Source organism: Phymastichus coffea, unplaced genomic scaffold, assembly GCF_024137745.1.
Source record: "Phymastichus coffea isolate CEN01 unplaced genomic scaffold, Cenicafe_Pcof_1.1 PCOF00012, whole genome shotgun sequence".
NCBI classification, from domain to species: domain Eukaryota; kingdom Metazoa; phylum Arthropoda; class Insecta; order Hymenoptera; family Eulophidae; genus Phymastichus; species Phymastichus coffea.
The window spans coordinates 5866185-5885863 of NW_026706823.1; the positions used below are offsets into that span (position 1 = coordinate 5866185).

The following is a 19679-nucleotide window of genomic DNA, read 5'->3' on the forward strand; positions in this document are numbered from 1 at the left end:
TTCTCTCTCAATCTCTCTATCTCTTTCAATCTCTTTTCGCTCTAATTTAGCGTTTTACTTCCCTTTTTTTTTTTTTCTTTGCGCGCAAAGGGGAGGCGCAATGTACTTAAAAAAAAAATTTATCCTGCCAAGGCAAAGCTATGTGTAAAAAAAAAATCTTTCGTCAAGGCAGTTACACACGCGAAGCGGGGGAAGGGAGGGAAAGAAAAAAAAAATTTTGATTAGGCTATTCACGCGGCCGCACGATGGGTGCCAATTGTAACAGCGTAGTTACGGTAAGGCAAGAAATGTACGATGATTCACGCGATTAGCGCAAGGGCGCCAGGCACTGAGGGGAAGTGAGGGAGCAGTGCCTCTCCTTTAGATATGGCTAGCTCTAATATTGAAGAGCGGGAGCAGGTTCCTGTGAATTTACCTAGAGAAGATGGGATAAGGAACTGGAGATTGCATACAATTAAATGTCTATCATAAAAATTAAAGTAAATGATAAATGTGAGATTTATTATAGATTGAACAAACAAATACTCGTTAATTAAATTAGGCCATTAATCGTGATGGTATTTATTTAATTAAACAAAAGATTTCAAAATTGTAATTTTAGAACTTTGGCTCTCTTCGGCTTGACCGTACGATAGTCAAACCAGGCATAGAGGAAAACAAAAAGATTCTAATAACGCGATGTCACTTACAATCGCTAATGATATAATTGATTCGCCGATAGTCAAATTTCCATTTAGAGTAAGATTTGAGTCACACACATGAATGATTGAAGCAATTTAATAAGCATGAAATGACTGTTACCTTAATTGCTTACAAAGCTATGATAATTCACTTACTGATACATGCTCGCTGATTAACACAGAACAAGACCTTTGACGGTAGGTGATTATTTAGGCAAAATAACGACAAACAATGAATTGTAATCACTATGATTGAATGAGACACACTTTAGCCAATCAAAGAATGAATTTGCAATACAATTTCAAATGCCGGAGAAAGCGTTATCTCGGCGCAGTATGATGAACGCGGGTTTAGAACGTCCGGCGTTGACCGCAGCCTAGAACTCTCTCCCGAATTCCTTTTCTTCTCCGTCTTTGCTAGCGTTGCCCCTCCTCTCGTTGTACTTAACTTCCGAGAGTGGGCTTGGTAATTGTTTGTGTGTACTTGGTAAGTGTGTTGTAAGTGTGGTGTGACGTCATATGGCCTTGACTCAGGGAAACATGAAATAAATACAAAATATGAAAATTTCGTGTGACCTGTACTTTGTCAAATACGTCGCGAGAGCCAATATTACTCATTGCGCATGAGAGAGTCAGCAGCGGTCAATTAGTCTACCGCTGCCTGATCTTGTCCCATGTTACAATGAAGAATTAATTGAAAAAACTGTAGTTTGTAATAGAGAAAGTGAAAGTGTAATATTTATTACAATGTTTGGAGAAGGAAGTAATTTTGCTACAATACAATTTTTTCAAGCTATGTCTGAAAAAGTAGATAAACACTTCATATCTTTTTTTGTTGGTGAATTTTTAAAGCAAACAAATGTTCCTGTTCCTCGACAATGTTACGCAAGTTGTTCCCTAAAATGTGTTGAAGGATTATGTGCAATCTTAAATCATACAAGCTTAGAAAATTACTCAATACAGTGTTTTAACTATTTTTTAAAAAATTGCGAGGGAAATCAGGTCAGGTTACCAGTGTCCATTTTGAATTTAAATTTTAGAAAAACTATGCAATATGTTAATCTACATATGGATTACACAATGAATGTTGAAGATGGCTGCGTAAAAGAATTTTATCATGACTGCATCTTGTTCTTATGTCACGTTGACAGTTATCAAGAGTTTCTAAATTTTGTTGTGAATCTCTTCAAACTTTTATATAACACATACTTTGATAAAGATACGGAAGATGCGCGATTAGTTATTTTAGATAAAATCTCAAGTGATGAATTTGAACATTTTAAAGAGAAGATTTCTGAATGCAAACCAATCGATAATCTTGATATTAGTCAGTTTACAGAAAATTTTGAAGAAACAAAGTATAAAATAAATGACGTATATATATTTTTTAAAAAATTACAAATTGAGATTTATAAAGAAAAATATGTAGAAAGTGCAAATGGAGTCGAGTATAAAAATACGGAATTGGAGAAAACGATTAAAGATACAAGTGAAAATTTTGAAGATACAAACTCGAGCGAAATAGATTTTGAAATAAATCCGTATAGGAAATTGATGTTTTTGAACTGTTTCACTAAGTTTCTAACAATATTTCCGGTCTGGTCAAATTTGATTCGAGGGAAATCTATAGATTCTAATATTTATAATGAATTGAATGAGAAACACAAAAATGACATAAATGAAATCACGTTTGCCATAAATAATAAGCTTCTACCTGCATATGAACTGGTACAAAATCATGTTACACACTTATTTCAATCGATTGAGAGCTATCGGGAAAGTTTGAAAGGACTAAAAGTTAATATTGCTGAAAATGGTATTGTAAAAAGATTGAAAACTGTAAATGTTAATAGAAATATTTGCGAGCTTGAAGATGAACATGAAAATAGGAGCCAATGTATTACGTATTCATATCTAAGGTTTTGTGAAGACTGGAAAGGAAAAGCTAATACTAAGTCTGAAATAATTGATGAAGAGCTTGATAGTTGCGAAGATCAAACTACTGTTGGTTTTGAACAAGAACTATTATACTATAAAAATGAATTAGAAAAATCGGCAATAGAGAATGAGCACGATTATTGTAGTAGTATCGAATCATCGAAAAAGTATAATGTAAACGAAGGTTGTGATATGATATCGGATATCAAACGAAAACCGGCCGAGTACCTTAATCCATGCCCGCATTTAGATTTGATGTACAACAAGCCAAATGCTACTGGATATAAAGATCCCATTGTAGAAAATGGTAATCAAAAGCCTCCTAGAAGTAGATCGAACAAAAAATACACTTTAGAAAGTACGTCGGCTTTTGATACAGTAGTTGAAGTGTTTAAACAAGCCATGAAAAATTACAAAGACTTTTATGAATTTTGTAAAAATAATACAAATGATGAGAAAAATTATTCTTTTTTAAAAATAGTATTTACATATACCAACGAATCTAATGTGCGCAAATTTAACACAAACCGATTTCATTATCTTTTTAATAATGGAATAGTGATTAACGATAGAATCTACTGCGATGATGATCTTATAGTTTTTTTTGATAAATTGATGGCATTGAATTATGGTATCACAAAATTACAAACTTGCTTAAAATGTCATTCAGTAATTAATTGTTCTTATCAGTGCAGCTTGAGCTTACCTCTTTCAACAATTCTAAAGTCAGCTCACTCAGAAGATCCTACGCGGAATGAATTTATCATAGAAAACTATATTGGAGATAAATGTCGAAAATGCGGAGATTTTACTCAGGAAAGTTTTGATGCTCTAAACTATTGTGCAGTCTCAATAGACAATGAATTAGTAGAAATTGATAATATCAAAGAAAATATATTTATGAAAGGCAAAAAATTTGTTTTAGTTGGTTTAATAGAGAACAAACCAACTCAGATCGCCGGAGGGCAAACGCACTATGTGGCATTTTGCCGCTTTGTAAAAGGAAATTGGCAAATGCGCGATAATACAAAGAGTCTTTTTTTAAAAGTGAATACAAAAAAGAAACTCAATGTAAATCTCGTTATATATGTTCAAGTTACTGATGACTATCAGAATGATTAATGTGTTTTATTAGAGCTTTTTTTATTAAATATGTTAAATATGTTATTTTTCTACAATCGTGCATACATTGTAATGCGAAAAAGAAAAATTGAATTCGATTTTTATGATATTTATTTGATAATTTTGGCAAATAAAAATCTATAATTCAAGTTTACAAGTTTTTTTTTTCTGTGTAGTCTAGCAGCTAATAAATTGTGGTCAGAGTCTAAATTATATTCAACATTAACTGCACTATATGCAATCTATCCTTTGGAATTGGAGTTCCTCCTCTTAAATTTCAGCTAGGAACAACTAAAATTAAAGTTGAATCTGACTAGTCAATTGCGAACAGTTTCGCACTCTGGCTGATACAATTTTGACAATTGCAGAGACAATGGATGCCTTGCCGTACTGAGAGAATACTTTCGGCTTCTAATTAACGTATTGCCTTTGCTGATGTTTTCGAGAACGCGATAACAACAGACAAGCCACAAGACTTGTCGTGATCTCTTCCATCACAATTTTGCATTATACAGAGTTTCTCTCATCTGAAAAGTTTAGAAACAGTTACTTCCAAGCAATAGTTTAGAATTATATTACTAATATACATTACCTAATTTTTGATACTACAATCACATAAGTTATTCAATCAGGTCCATCCTCCATGTTCATATTTTTAAGGACTGCGAAATGATAAAAGTTAGATATAAATAATAATATTAAAAGAATAAAAATCTATTGGAACCAATTTTTTTTCAAGTACATATGACATCTACTTCATACATTACAGTAGTGAAATATTAATTATGAATACGCGGTTGAATAAAAATAAATGTGAGGGCTCAATATACCTTGGTAGAACTGTGGTTCAACGTCCCAGAAGTACCCCATGCCTTCAATTTCTTTTTGAAAATTGACATTATTCAAAACTAGCAATTTTTTTATTTCGCTAACTTTTTTTTTTATGAAATATCTTTTTAAAACTAATAAATCTAGTACTTCGTAGTGACTATCTCTCATATTTTCATCATAAATACACTCTAAAATAATTTGTTTAGTTGAACGACTAATCCTGCCAGTCCCATTCATGTACTTTCGTAACTCATCATTCTTGAAGGTGATAAGATTTAAAATAATTAATTTTTTCATTAATTCTATTTGGTCATTTGTATCTATAATTATAAAAAATTTCGTGAACATTCAGTATAGATTCTACATATAATGAAATTTTCAATCTTTACCTTTTTGGCTGAAGAAATCAATTACATTTTGTGAAATGTTGTTGTTAAAAAGTGCTAGAGCATTAGACATCAAACGTATTAATTCGTTTCATGATAATAGAAATTAACTTTCTTCAGATAAGAAATATAATTTAAAATTTACCTGATCTTGTCTGAGAGTTTTCTAGACGATTTGTACTTTTTTTTTTATTTTTTAATTTACTAGACGCTTCTACCGTAGATTTGTTCGATTCATTGACAGTTATATCATCTTCAGTGTTTCTTTCTGTTAAAATCTTACCAGTTATGGCTTTCGATTTAATCTCTGACAATAAACTCAGTTCCTTTTGCACATCAAGTAATTTTTGTCGACTATCCATAGATACCTGTACATCAACTGTAGAGAATCCGTTAAAATAATCATTCTTGTTTTTATTATCATTATTTGTAGGTTGAATTGACATTTCTGCAAAAGCTGCTTTAATATATTTGCAAATTTCATTTCTGTTAAACCACAAGCAGTTATTTAATTTTTTCATTTGCCATTCCTCTATGGTATCATTTTCTCTTAATCCGTACATTTGATGTAAAATGTATTTTTTCACAGTTGCAGAAAGTTTGTCGTCAGGATTTTGCATAAACCTTTCAACGCACTGCCTTATACTTGGTAAACAGAGACATTTCCCCAGGCTCTCTTTGTAATCCAACCAGCTTTGTAGTGCAGGCGCATTAACTAAATTGGCTTGACTTTTTAACTCTAACTGAAAAATTATGATTAATTATTTAGGCTTCAATATTGTGGAAAAAATGTAATCAATTACAAAGATAAAAGCTCACTTGGAATATCTGCTGCAACAGCTTCAAAATAGTATTCTAAAAATAATTTGACCTTATCTTGATAGGCTTTTCTTTTTCCATAAATAGAAAAAACTGCTTCGCTCCATTTGATTAATAGCTCACTAGAAATACAATGAGTGTTGGCGTCTACTGACACATTCTCCTGATCAATAACTGTAAGGAGTTTGAAATACAAATTATTTTCCCAAGCTAATCCTTGTCTTCTATTAGAATCTGTTTTAGTTCTAGTCATAATGGTAATTATGTGTAACAATGTTCCTAAAGATACATGAAGCCGTTTAACTAAATTAATACATCTAAACCCTGTAAAAAATTAAATGACTTATTAAAATCAAAGATGAATTACATTATAGACTAACACTCAAGGATTTGTCAATTGCAGTTCAGTGCCGTCTTTATCTACCTCGGGGCTCTAGGCCTGATGGGCCGGGGCCCTCTTAAGGCGGCGAAAATCTCATGAAATCAATATGAGATGTAATTTTTTACGAAACGATGGCTTGATTTTAACTTTAATTTTTTAGTCAATTTGAATCGAAGAGAACATTTCCGATATTCGATATTCGTCGATATTTCTGTAGATATATTGAAAATTATTTTTGTAATGATTTGATATGATATTGAACTTTTATAGCGATTGACAAAATATTCAATACAGTTTTCGGAATCGAATCATTTTTTCGAGGCGAAATCACCTAACAAAATTATACAGGGAACGATATCAGCAATATGAACTACTATGAGTTATGGAACGTGCAATACTTACATTTACATATACGATTTTTCCATTGTAATGTGCAATATCATTCAATTTCAATAATGATCTCATAATCACATAGTGCTCCCGTCATCGAATTTCTTGACATGCTGAATTTTATTTTAATTACAATTTTATAAATGATTATTCAATTACTGCATGAACACATTCGGCCTTTATTTTATATTGACCAATTGTCTAATGCCTAGCTGTAAGTAGGTTTAAATGCGCGTACCGTTTCCCGGAAAAGTATTCGACTCGAATGGCACACACGTGCGCATGTCGATGCTTGTTCGTTTCAGCGTTAAAAAAAACACGCTCGAACTTGCAGTTTTGCGTGTCGTCGACGTTGTCGTCTAGTCTGCTCAGTACTGACTCTGCTTCAGCGCTAGACAACTTCATAGTCAATCATCCGCAAATTATTTACGTTTAATCTCACGTTTAGTAGATTTATTTGAAATTACTCAACAATGAGTGGTAGTGGTAGTGGGCAGCGAAAGTATCCGAGTGGCAGTCTCAAACGAAAAAAAGCCAAGCAACTACAGCAATCACTGACCAAACATCAAAAAATAACAGGTATCTGTGTTGTTCAAAGCAGATCAAGTGACAGTGAAAATTCAAATTCAGAATTTCTTGATAATGATGACAAAGATTCAGATAGAGCAGGTATGTAATGTATAACCCATTCATACTTCAGATTCGCGCAATCGGTACAATCGTTTCGTTTTAAAACAAAACAAAATAATGAAATAAAAATTATAGATAAAATTACGTGGCATCAATAAAAGTTTTTTTTTTTTTTTTTTTTTATTACTACCATTTATTTACAATCTGTCTTTTGACAATAAGTAAATGTTGTATACATAAATGTTTCAATTACATTAATTGGTTACAAAATAATTACAGGAGGGTACTTCTCCACTGATGAGTACCAGTACTTTAATACCGCGCTTGTTCAATCTTGCATAAACACTGTTTTATATTTCTTGTATCTTGAAACTATCGGTGTTGTGTATATTAGTTTCTTTGCTAATTTGTTTGTGTGTTCCTTTATCCTGCTGGTGTATTTCCGGCGCGCTGATTCAATTTCTTCTCTTACTGTGTTTATGTTTATGTCTTTTCTTATATATTCATTTGTGACAAACCATGGTGCATCAGTAATAGCTCTTATTGTTTTGTTTTGAAATCTTTCTATTATTTCTATGCTTATTTTTGGAGCTGTGCCCCAGAGTTGTATGCCGTATGTCCATACTGGTTTAATTATTGACTTGTATATAAGAAGCTTATTTTTAATTGAAAGTTTAGATTTTCTCCCTAATAGCCAGTAATATTTCCTTATCTGGAGATTGAGTTGTTTTCGTTTGGTCCATATGTGTTCTCGCCATGTTAATCGTCGATCAAGGTGCATTCCAAGATATTTTGCTTTTTCTCCTTGTGGGATTTGTTGGTTTTTAATACATACTGGTGGACAAGATCCTTTTTTCTTGGTATAAGTTACTTGTATTGACTTCGTTTCATTTATTGTTATCCTCCACTTATCGAACCAGCTTACGGCTACGTCTAGGTATATTTGCATATTGTGGGAGGCTGTTTTTTTGTTAGCATGTGATATCAGAATGGCTGTATCGTCTGCATACGTGGCGATGTCAATATTTTTCTTGGTTGGCAGATCATGCGTGTATATTAAGTACAATATTGGACCGAGAACGCTTCCTTGTGGGACGCCGGCTTTAATTGAGTATAAGTTAGTTGTTTCATCATTTACTCTAACATTAAAAGTTCTGGCGCTTAAATACGATTTCAACAGTAGATAGAGATTTGGTGGTGTGATTTTTGTAAATTTGCATAGAAGCCCTTCATGCCAAACTTTATCAAAAGCTTGAGCTACGTCAAGAAATACTGCATTACAGTATTCGTTGTTTTCAAAACTATTTACTATTTTGTTAGTTACTCTATTTATTTGTTCGATTGTGGCGTGGTTGTTTCGGAAACCGAATTGATGTTCGGGAATTATGCTTTGCTCGACTAAAATTTTGTTTAACCTTTTGATTATTATTTTTTCACAAATTTTTGATAGTGTGGGCAGTAGACTAATTGGTCTGTAGGACGTGACTTTTTGGGGCGGTTTTCCCGGTTTTGGTATTAGTATTATTGTTGCTATTTTCCATGCAACAGGGAAGTATTGTAAACGAAGTATTGAGTTTATTACGATGGTTATGTATCTTATAGCTTTTATTGGAAGTTCTTTCAGTAGCTTTGCATTTATATTATCATGTCCAGGGCTCTTCTTGTTTTTTAAGTGACGTATTATGTGGTTTATTTCTTTTATTTTAGTATTGTTAGTTGGTTGAATATTATTGTTGTTGTATTGTCCGGTTTTTAATAGATCTTGTTCTTCTTCTTCTGTTATTTTACGTTGTGAGGGTTTGAATACATTTTGTAGATGTTTGGCAAATGTGTTAGCTTTTTCAATGCTTGTTCTAGCCCAAGTCATATCATTTTTTAATATAGGAGGAGAGAATTTTTGTGGTTGTTTAATTTTTTTAGTGGCTTTCCAGAGCGAATAGTCGGTAACCTCAGTTGCGGTTAGGTTTGTTAGATAGTTGTTTATATTATCATTTTTTTCGTCATAAAGAAGTCTTTTAAGTTCTTTAATAGACCCATTAAATTTTGTTTTATCTGTAAATAGCCTAGTCCGTTGCCAGATTTTTCTTAACTTTCTTTTTTCTCTTATTTTAACTGTTACTGTTTTGGAATTTATTTCTTTTTTATTTTGTTTTATTGAGTATGTAGGGGTTGCATTTTTGATGGCTATATAGATGTTATTGTTTAAATTTTCAATCGCAGCGTTTATATCCTGTTCTGTTTTTAGAGGTATGTTGCATGTAATTTTTTTGTTTATTATTTCTCTGTAAAGATTCCAATTTGTTTTTTTGTTATACATATGACTGGTTTTTTGGTTTATTTCTATTGTTGAGTTTAGGTTAATAATGACTGGAGAATGATCTGAGGTTAGGTCAAGACATGATTCAGCTATTAGGTGTTTATGGCATAGTCCTTTTATAATAGCGAAATCTATTAAATCCGGTAATTTATTTATGTCTGAAGGCCAGTAGGTAGGTTCGCCTGTTGATATTGGCGTTAAGTTTTCATTTTTCATTACTGCATATAAGGTTGCTCCTTTTGGATTTGGAGTTATTGATCTTGATCCCCACCATGGATGCTTTGCATTATAGTCTCCTCCTGCAAGAAAGCGGTTTCCCAGACTATCAAAATATTTTTTGTATTGCTCATTTTTTATACTATGTTTTGGAGGGCAGTATAATGCCGAGAGAATGATGTGACCGTTGCTGTCTGTGATCGCAACATTTGTTGCTTGTAGGTAGTCATGCTTGTGTGGTTCTATTTCGTGGTGTTTAATTGTGTTTTTTATTACTATTGCCGTTCCTTCATGAGCCTTCGGGATGATTTGTACTGTACAGTGTATATCGTGGGATTTTGAAAAAACTTTTGTGTGTGAAATGAGTTTCAGAAATTAGCATTATATCGATATTGTTTTCTATGAGAAAAGGTTTTAATTCTATGCTTCTTTGCGCTAAACCGTTAGCGTTCCAAATTGCTATTTTTATTTTTGTATTCATTTTATCTTGTTTAGAAGCGTGTTGATTAGGTTTAACATAGTGTCCATTTTATTCATCATTTGCATCATCATTTGCATCATGTTTACGAATTGACTGTCGTTGGTGTTTACTGTTTGTTGTGGTGTCGGTGTTTGTTTGGGTTCAGTATTTGTCGTGTTTTTATTTTCGGTTGCTGCCTGTGCATAAGTAACGTCTGGTCTAACGGTATTTTCGGGCATTTGTTTTGCCCTTAACGGTGGAAAAAGTTTTTGCTGTAAGAGTATCCTTGCACTGCAGCCCTTATAACTAGCCACATGATTCCCTCCACAGTTTGCACACTTTACTTCATTTATTTTTGTTCGGATTGGGCAATCGCTGGTGAGATGATTGCTTGCGCATTTTACGCAGACTGGAGGTCGGTGGCAATAATTTTTGGTGTGACCAAATTCTTGGCAGCGCATGCATTGAGGGATATCTTTTTTTTTATGCGGAGGTTCAAAGCTAATTATTTGTTGCATTAGTTTTTTTATTTCAAATATTTCTTTGTTATTTTCTTTCAGTTTTACTTCAATAAAGAATATTGGCAACGGTTGTTTTGTGATTTTATGCTTTATATTTGTAATTCTTACTACTTCGTGGTTAAATGACTCAATTTCAATTTTTAATTCGTCTATGTCTACTGTTGGATGCATGTTCTTTAGTACAGCTTTGTACGGTTTATTTTCTTTATGCTGAAATGTGTAGAAATCGGTATTTTTTTTTTCAAGTTCATTGACTGTTTGTGTGAAGAGTTCCGGTTTATTGATTTGTATTTTGATTTCGTTATTATTTAAAATTTTTAACGTGTATTCATTTTTTGCTATCTGGTCGAGCAATTCACGTAGTGGGGTTATTTTTAAGACACCATTAACATAAATTGGTGGTGATTTCGCAGCTTTTGGAATTACGGTTTGATTTTGAATATTTGATTTACCTGTGTTATCACTGATTTCCTTTTCTTGCAATACCTCGTATTGATTACTTGTTTCTATTTCCTTTGGGCTATTTCCGAGCCAGTAGTCCTTAATGTGTGTTTGTCTTTTTTTAACTGATTTGTTTTCATCTAGGCTATTTCTTGGGCGCTTTTGTTGGGCAATTTTCCAGGTTGTTGTTTCATCGTTTATTTCTTTCGAATTTTTTATTGGTGTGATCTGCACCTTTTCTTTTATTGTAGCCATGACGGCTAAACTAATGCTATTATTTGTCTGTATGATTTGGTTTTGTTTGTTTTATTTGCTCTATGTTTCTTTGATATGTCTGTTTACTGTCACTGTCTAACGGTCACTTTAAACTTAGAGAGCGATCATTCGCACATCTGAACACCTCGAGCGTTACGAGTGAACTGATCAATAAAAGTAATATCCAATTTGTTACACAGGTAAAAATATATTAGATAATTGATTATTTGCTATTATCTGTCGTTGTTGTTTAAAACAGTATATCAATATAATTTTATAAGATGTAAGATTACTTATGCTTATATTGCTTATTGCTTATTTCTAATTCAAATTAACTAGCTGAACCAACTGCGCGCTCGACTGCGCGCCTATGCACTCAGAGACAACTTGAGGCTTGCTCGCGTATATCATACCAATAAAATATCTTCCCAACGCTCCCGCGACTACGTGATAATATGCTCGCGAAGCTAGCTTTATTTTTTCGGAATGGATGAAGTTCCGAAAGTCTTGCAGTAAAACCCGTCATTATTTACAATGGCATTTTCGCTGAATATTTTTTTTTATATCGATAGAATCAGTTGCCATCACGAAGGTCGAAGAGGAAGAAGCCAATAGAGTTCTTGTGCAAAATGTAGGTGACAAAAAAGAAGGAGCAAATAAAGTTGGTGCATTACGAAATGTCGAAAATGTAGATGATTTAAGAGGCGAGATTAACGAGATAAAAGTTGCTTCACAAACTATCGATGGCCCCGCGTCCTGCGAACATGCACTTCAAGACAATAGTAACACTGTACAAGGTAAATCTTAAAAATGTAGAACATCGTAGAATTGATAATGTAATTTTTTTTAATTCACACCACCAGAAATTTATTGTTAACGTGACTTTATCGGGCTTTCAATTATTTAGGGAACGTCAAACCGGACGAAAATACAAAGAATTACAGCACTGATCCTGCTCTGTGGAATTTAGATAATGATCTAGTCAATTATTGGTTGAGAAAAGGAGCAGATTTCGGTCGGAACAATGACGATAAATTCAAGAAATCGGCTCGTGAATACATTGACAGTGAAGGAAAAGTGAAAATTCGAACCTTACAGCCATCCTTGTTTCAATGTGAGTTAAAAAATGGTCAAATAATTGAACGAGACTGGTTGATCTACTCGCCATCGAATGGTTGTGTATATTGTTTTATATGTAGACTTTTTTCGAATCATCAAAGCAGCCAATTTAGTTTAGTTGGTTTCAATGACTGGAAAAATGGCATAAGACGCGTTATCGAACATAACGGCGGAAGTGAACATAAAGAATGTTTAAATATATACGGGAAACGTAAAAATACAGTTGGCTGTATCGACAATCAAATTTGTCAACAAGCGGAGAAAGAATTTGCGTACTGGACAGAGTTAGTAGGTCATTTGGTAAAAGCAATCAAGTTTTTAGCTTCTAGAGGTCTTGCTTTCAGAGGAGAAAATCAAACTATAGGATCAAAAAAAAATGGGAATTACTTGGGTTTATTAGAATTGATGGGTGATTATAGTCCATTTATCAAAGATCATTTGAAGAAATATGGGAATAAAGGTCATGGGCATACGTCATATTTATCAGCGAATATTTGCGAGGAACTTATTGAATTGATGGGTATAAAAGTTTTTGAATATATTTTAAATGAACTGAGACAAGCGAAATATTATTCTATTAGTGTAGATTCTACACCTGATAACACGAAAAGAGATCAACTCTCTTTTACCGTTCGATATGTCAACGAAAAAGGACCAATAGAACGATTTCTGAAATTTATATCGATTGAGAGTCATAAATCGGAGTATTTAACTAATACAGTTTTTGGATTTTTGGATGAAAACAGTGTAACTTTAGGTGATTGTCGTGGTCAGTCATACGACAACGCAACAAATATGTCTGGCCAATACACAGGACTGCAAGCTCGAATTAAAGAAGCCAATAAATATGCTGAGTATTGCCCATGTGCAGGGCATTCCTTGAATTTAGTAGGATTTTCAGCAGCGCAGTGTAATCTAAAAATAAAAATATTTTTCGATACGTTGCAGCGCTTATATGTTTTTTTATCAGGTTCTACTAACAGGTGGCAAAAATTGAAAGAAGCTTTAGATGCTTTAGAAACTGTGTTGAAGGTTCTGAAATCACTGAGTGAAACGCGATGGTCGGCTCGTGTTGACGCTGTATCGGTTGTTTATCATGCATATGACACAATTTTATTGGTTCTTGATGAATTAGCAAAAGATGATACAGCCAAAAGTGAAGTCCAAGTAGAAGCAGCAAGTTTGTATAAAAGCTTGACTTAGTTTAGCAATGTTTTTTTGCTTGTAGTCTGGTATGATATTTTGTCTAAAATTCATGCGACTAATTTAACTCTGCAAAAAGCAAATGTAGATCTAGGCGTTGTAGTGAGTTTGTTAGAATCGTTAGAACAGTACATCGGAGGTCTAAGGGAAAAATTTGATATTTTTTTAGAATCTGCAAAAGTGTTTGCCTAATTGGAAGAGATACCTGAAGATGAAAATGTAAGAACAAGAACGCGTAGCACCAGATTCCAACGATTCGAAGGCACAAGCGAAAATACCACTTTTTCTTACGTTGATAGTCTCAGAGTAGAAATTTTTTATCCCATAATCGATAGTCTGATCGTAAACTTACAAAAAAGAAAAAAAGCCTACAATGAGTTGAACAAAAATTTTACTTTCTTGACAAAGTTACGAAATTTGAATGATCAACAAATCACTGAAAATTGCAAAAACATTGCAGCAAAATATGACAAGGATTTATGTGAAGAAAGCTTGATATCGGAATGCATACAATTCAAAAGTTATTCAACTGCAACTGGCGCTGACGACAAACTATCATTTCTAGAACTGTACACCAAAATCCATAGCGATGGTATAAGATCGACATTCCCTAACATAGAAATAGTTCTGCGTATTTTTCTGTGCATGATGGTGACAAATTGTAGCGGCGAAAGATCTTTCTCTGTTTTAAAATACCTGAAAAATGATCACCGTAGTAGTATGCTGGATGCTCGCTTGAGTTGGCTAGCAATAATGTACATTGAGTGTGATGTTTTAGATTTAATCGAAATCAATGATTTAATTAGTGATTTTTCTCAGAAAAAAATCAAGAAAAAAGCTGTAAATAGACTAAAGTGTAAGAAATAAATAAGATTAAAAAAAAATATATTGTACTTAAATTTTTTTAAATTAATAATACTATTGCATTTCCATTTTACGATGAATTCGATAACTCGATTGTTTTATGAAGAAAACTTTAAAATTTTTTTCCGGAATTTTTATATTTCTATCGAAATTTGAGCAAGTACTCCTTGGCAGGGGACCCTTGGGAATGCCTGGGGCCCTAGGCCTCGGCCTTTCAGGCCTGTGCATAAAGACGGCACTGGTCAATTGCTAACTCTAACCACAAAAATACTTACAGCCTCCTGTTTCAGGAAAACTAACTACCAAGGAAAAATCAATTTCCTAAAGACTTGTGTATGTCGATGAGAATTGTTGTGTGGACTATAAATATTCTTTTTCGTGTTGCTATGGCACTGTAATACACCATGCTACCGTTCTTCCGTGCGTTCGTAGGTCGGAGGCGCCGCGCCGCGCGCCGTGAGCGTTCGCGCATGCGCGGCAAACCAAAGTTATTATAAATCTAATTATTATCGTTCCTCCCGCACCCTTTGATTTTTTTTCAATTAGGACCACATATTCTTGATACACAAATTACGCGCAACTCAATGGAGTCGTCAGAATTCGGAAATTTTCAGTATTTCCACGAGAAAATCGCAATCGAAGTTTAGCCAGCACCCGACTTTAATTAATTAATACTGGCGTAATTAAAAGTTGCACAAATTATTTGACCGCGGGTTCTGAACGCGCAGCTTCTGCACAAATTGATGAATATTTTCTAAAAATTTTCATCCATACTCGGATGTCCACATCACAGATCCCCATGGTCGATAAGCTGCGCTCATATTGTAAGTCTTCTAGTGGTTCACTAACTACCGAGCACGGCGCTAAAATCAGCTAATTTCCCCCGAGAAAAAGAGAAAGTTGCCTAGATAAATCGTCTCTACCTCGACCCCCCTTACCCCAGCCTGCAAAGTGTAATGGACAGTGAAAAAAAAAATACCATTCGAAACATCTCTAATTGATCCCTCCAAAAATGCTCAATATTTTAATTGAACCCCTTCAGTTGTCCCAAAAAAAATTAAAAACTATGATGATTTTTTCGTTTTTTGCAACTGCGATATCTTTAGTAATACTTAATATTTTTGCAAAAGAAACAAAGCAAAAAATTGAACCTTTGCTTGTTTTAATTGCACCCCTCTCACTTTTTCAAAATTATTAATATATATGTCAAAAACAATAATCTAACTTTATTGTATGTTCTTTCCAAATAACCCAATAACCCAATTATCTATTTGAAAAGAACATACAATAAAGTTAGATTGTTGTTTTTGACATATATATTAATAATTTTGAAAAAGTGAGAGGGGTGCAATTAAAACGAGCAAAGGTTCAATTTTTTGCCTTGTTTCTTTTACAAAAATATTAAGTATTACTAAAGATATCGCAGTTACAAAAAACAAAAAAATTATCATAGTTTTTAATTTTTTTTGGGACAACTGAAGGGGTTCAATTAAAATAATGAGCATTTTTCGAGGGTTCAATTAGAGATGTTTCGAATGGTATTTTTTATTTTTACTGTCCATTACACTTTGCTGGCTGGGGTAAGAGAGGTTCTGCCTCGCCTCCTGTATACAGTCTCCATGATTTTAATATACATACACACACACACACACACACACACACATATGCGCATGCGGACGGGCATACGCAAACATAAACACGAACGTACGCACATGCACACACATATACATGTATATAGCCATCAATTGTAAGTATATTTTCAAATTGTAATGTTGTGTACATTTACATCTGTGGAAATGTAATGATGAGTTGTTTGTTTAATCTTTTTCATACAAACTTGAAATTTAATTTAATTCAATATATTTAATAAATTTAAATTAAACGTTGAATGCCTTTGAAGTCTATTTGACGTTATTTACTAATATTTCCATAATTTTTTATTGAAGACCATTCAATGAAATCCAGTTTGGACTGTAATTATAATTAAAGGCCTTGGAACAAAAAAGGGTTGGAAACTATATCTGAATATATTCTACAGATATTTTTTTATCACGCATCTCAATTATCATTTTCAGTGTACTTTTGTTAAATGTATAAAACATTACAATCAATTACAATTGAGACCTATAAACAGAATAATGATCAAATCTTCATGCAGATTAATTTTTGTTCCCTTTTTGTTAAAAGCTAAACAATTGTTTATTCAATTTAAATCATAAAATAATTTTTAGGCTTATCATACAAAAGTTTACATAGATTCTAAAATTTCTCTGAAAAAAAAAAATACTTTTGCAAGTATATAGAGATTATCAATTACAATTATTGTAGAAAAAATGTAATTGTTATATAAATGAAGTATCTTGAGAATTATTTACAATTTGAAATATAATTTGTTATTTTAGATAAAAGAATATTGTTTATGTTGAATAAAATAATTATTGTAATTAGTTTAATTTTGTATATATGATAAAATAACAGTTTACGAGAAAGTTATATTTGTTTGTCTCTAAATAAATAAAATTGTTAAAAATTAGATTGAAGTATTGACGGTTATATACTGCTTATGTAAAATAGATTATATTGCTAGTATAAAGAAAGTTCATGTCTTTATATTTAATAAAACAAAAGGCATGATACTTTCTTTATTCTGTTAATTATCAAGTAGAAAAGGATGTCATATGCAAGTTTAAAGGAAATACATTCAAACTAGTCAAAAGGTCTCATTACTAGATAACTTGTTATTGATTTGTTTTGTGTTATTCATTGATCTTAAATTGCCAGATTTCCAATCTGGTTAATCAAAGTAATGTGTAATCTAAACATATTATCATTTTGTTCTCTTTGAGATCTTTAAAGGTGCTCAAAAAAGTGCTTTAATAAAATTCAATGGCTGAAATATCAGTTGAGATGTTAATGGATATGTTATAGCTGAATTGATATCTCAGTCAAGACATATTTAGAGACCTCAGTTTTAATCATACCTGAAATGACTTCTCTGAATGCCAAACAGGTTGTATGTCTATTAAGATATTAAATGGACTTCAGAAAAGATCAGATAAGAAATTGCAAAACGATTTGAATTGAAGAACTCTAAAGATATCTTAATGCCAAAACTTTTAAAAGTTTGGCATGAGTACTCAGAACAGGTCTTAGAATATTCTTTAAAAAATTTTAATATTTAAATTATCATTAACTATATTTGGAAAAAATTTGAGTCACAATGTTGATTTTTCATTTTATTGATTTTTGTTTATTTATTATTTCTATTATCTGAGTAAATAATAAAAATTTCCTTTGAAAAAATTTGTCAAAATAAAGACAAAGACATACAAATTTAAATAAACAGTTTCACCATTATTGAAAAAGCACAAATATGTGATATATATTTGAAATTACATGAAAATTACCAACAAAATTTATTTTTACTTAAAATGTAATATATTCCTGGTTAATATTAGTTTGATTTATTCCAAATAAAATTTATAATGTAATAATTATGAACTAGATTAAATTTACTATTTTATTTAAAACTATTATTTTGAAGAAACCTAACAAGAAGTTGAATCAAAAGCTTGTTCCAATAAATATTATTGAGCTTTTAAAAAGCTTAAAGTTTAGTGTAATAGAATTTGAAATAATTTATAGTTTTTTCTGAATATCAATATTAAATTTTTATGTTAAAACGTAATATGGAAATATAAGCAAAGATAATGGTATACAATAAAAAATGTTCATTCAAATAAAGATATTTTATTATTTAAAAGTGTCATTATATAAATCAAAGTTATTCCATTGTATGTCTCTACTTATAATTAAACGTAGGAGAAATTTTGTTAAAAGCGTACATATAGAAGAGAAGAAAATACATCTTGTGTAATATAATATATTCTTCAAAAATAATAATAATTTTGAAGGAAACCTAAATATGTGTGGATGTATCAAAATTTCATAAAAGAATGGAATGATTATGTGAAAAGCAGTAATTGGGAATTCTTTTTATAACACAAGATGTGTAACATAAATTGGCAAAATCTGGTAAATAATCTATATTCATTAATAAGTAAAACCTTAATTCTCGAGATTGGTTGAAAAAATATTGAACTTGCAATCTTGACTTTAATAACTTGGTTGAGACCATCTTTCCCAGGTTTAAAAGTGACTATGCGGATAAAAACCTATTTGGTTGGTGGGAGCATCTTGATTCTAATAAGGTATAGATCATCGATTTTAACATTCACTTTGCTACTTTTCATTTTGAAAGTTGTTGCAATTCATAAAGATATTCAGAGGTTCAGCGTGACCATAAATTTTCTGCTATGTTTCGCAAGAGTTTATATTTCGAAAGCAGAAAACTTTATATGTTCAAGGTTGACCTTTTCATAATATTTCCAAGAGGAGTGTCTATGAGAAAGTGTACTATGTAAGTACAGAAAAATCACACGAATTGTCACGATAATGGTCATAAATTTAGACTAGTTTCGATTTGAGGAAGTACAGTTAATATTTTCTCAGCCGAGAAAATGTGGCAAACAGTAGTCTCGACGCAGAGGTCATTATAGCCTTCAACCTCTGAGTCTTGCCCGAGCAGGAGTGTCTTCATGCATGTGCTGGAAGCCGTTAAAAGACTGATTCAGTTTTCTGATGTTTTTTAAGTTGGCCTATAACGACGGCTGCGGTACCTCGCTTTCTTTACTTTTCGGCGGCCTCCGACCAGTACGGATCTACTATTCCCAGGACTTGTTCGCCGCTCCAGAAACGCTGGTGCGCAAATAGTCTCTCATATTCTGTCAGCACTCTATAGACTCGGCATATATACTCTGCGCGTTGTGAAGCATCTTTTATTTCGTGCACATGACACGCACTCTGTACGAACAATAAAGTTGGACGTGGAAGTTAGCACGCTTAAGACTCCCAGTTTTTTCTCTATCCACTATTTTTCACATCCTCGGATCCCAGTGTATTAACAGTGGTGACCCTAACGTGATCTGCCGCCTACACGTATAATATGTTTATCGAGTGCAATCCCTGCTAAAACGAGGACATTCAACTGGATTCGAAATTCAATCCACTTTGAGTCTTATTCTGAATACTACAAATGACAATTT

At 32.4% G+C, this 19679-nt stretch overlaps 2 protein-coding genes across 4 annotated transcripts in view; both read left to right on the forward strand.

Annotated features, from left to right (window-relative positions):
* Positions 1 to 11878: 11878 nt before the first annotated feature.
* On the forward strand, positions 11879 to 13902 carry LOC131673078 (zinc finger MYM-type protein 1-like). The gene is made up of 5 exons (XM_058950779.1): positions 11879 to 11900; positions 11961 to 12185; positions 12296 to 13417; positions 13478 to 13687; positions 13736 to 13902. The coding sequence occupies exons 1-5, from the start codon at positions 11879 to 11881 to the stop codon at positions 13900 to 13902; spliced, it is 1746 nt and encodes a 581-aa protein (XP_058806762.1).
* Positions 13903 to 16287: 2385 nt separating this feature from the next.
* LOC131672727 (xaa-Pro aminopeptidase ApepP-like) overlaps positions 16288 to 19679 on the forward strand; it is a 325757-nt gene continuing 322365 nt past the window's right edge. For 2 of the 3 annotated variants that reach the window (XM_058950146.1, XM_058950161.1), the window contains exon 1: positions 16362 to 16581. The gene's annotated coding sequence lies outside the window, so the exon portion shown is untranslated. Of the gene's footprint in view, positions 16322 to 16361; positions 16582 to 19679 lie in introns of those variants that run through there. The other variant, XM_058950152.1, reaches the window with a different exon arrangement.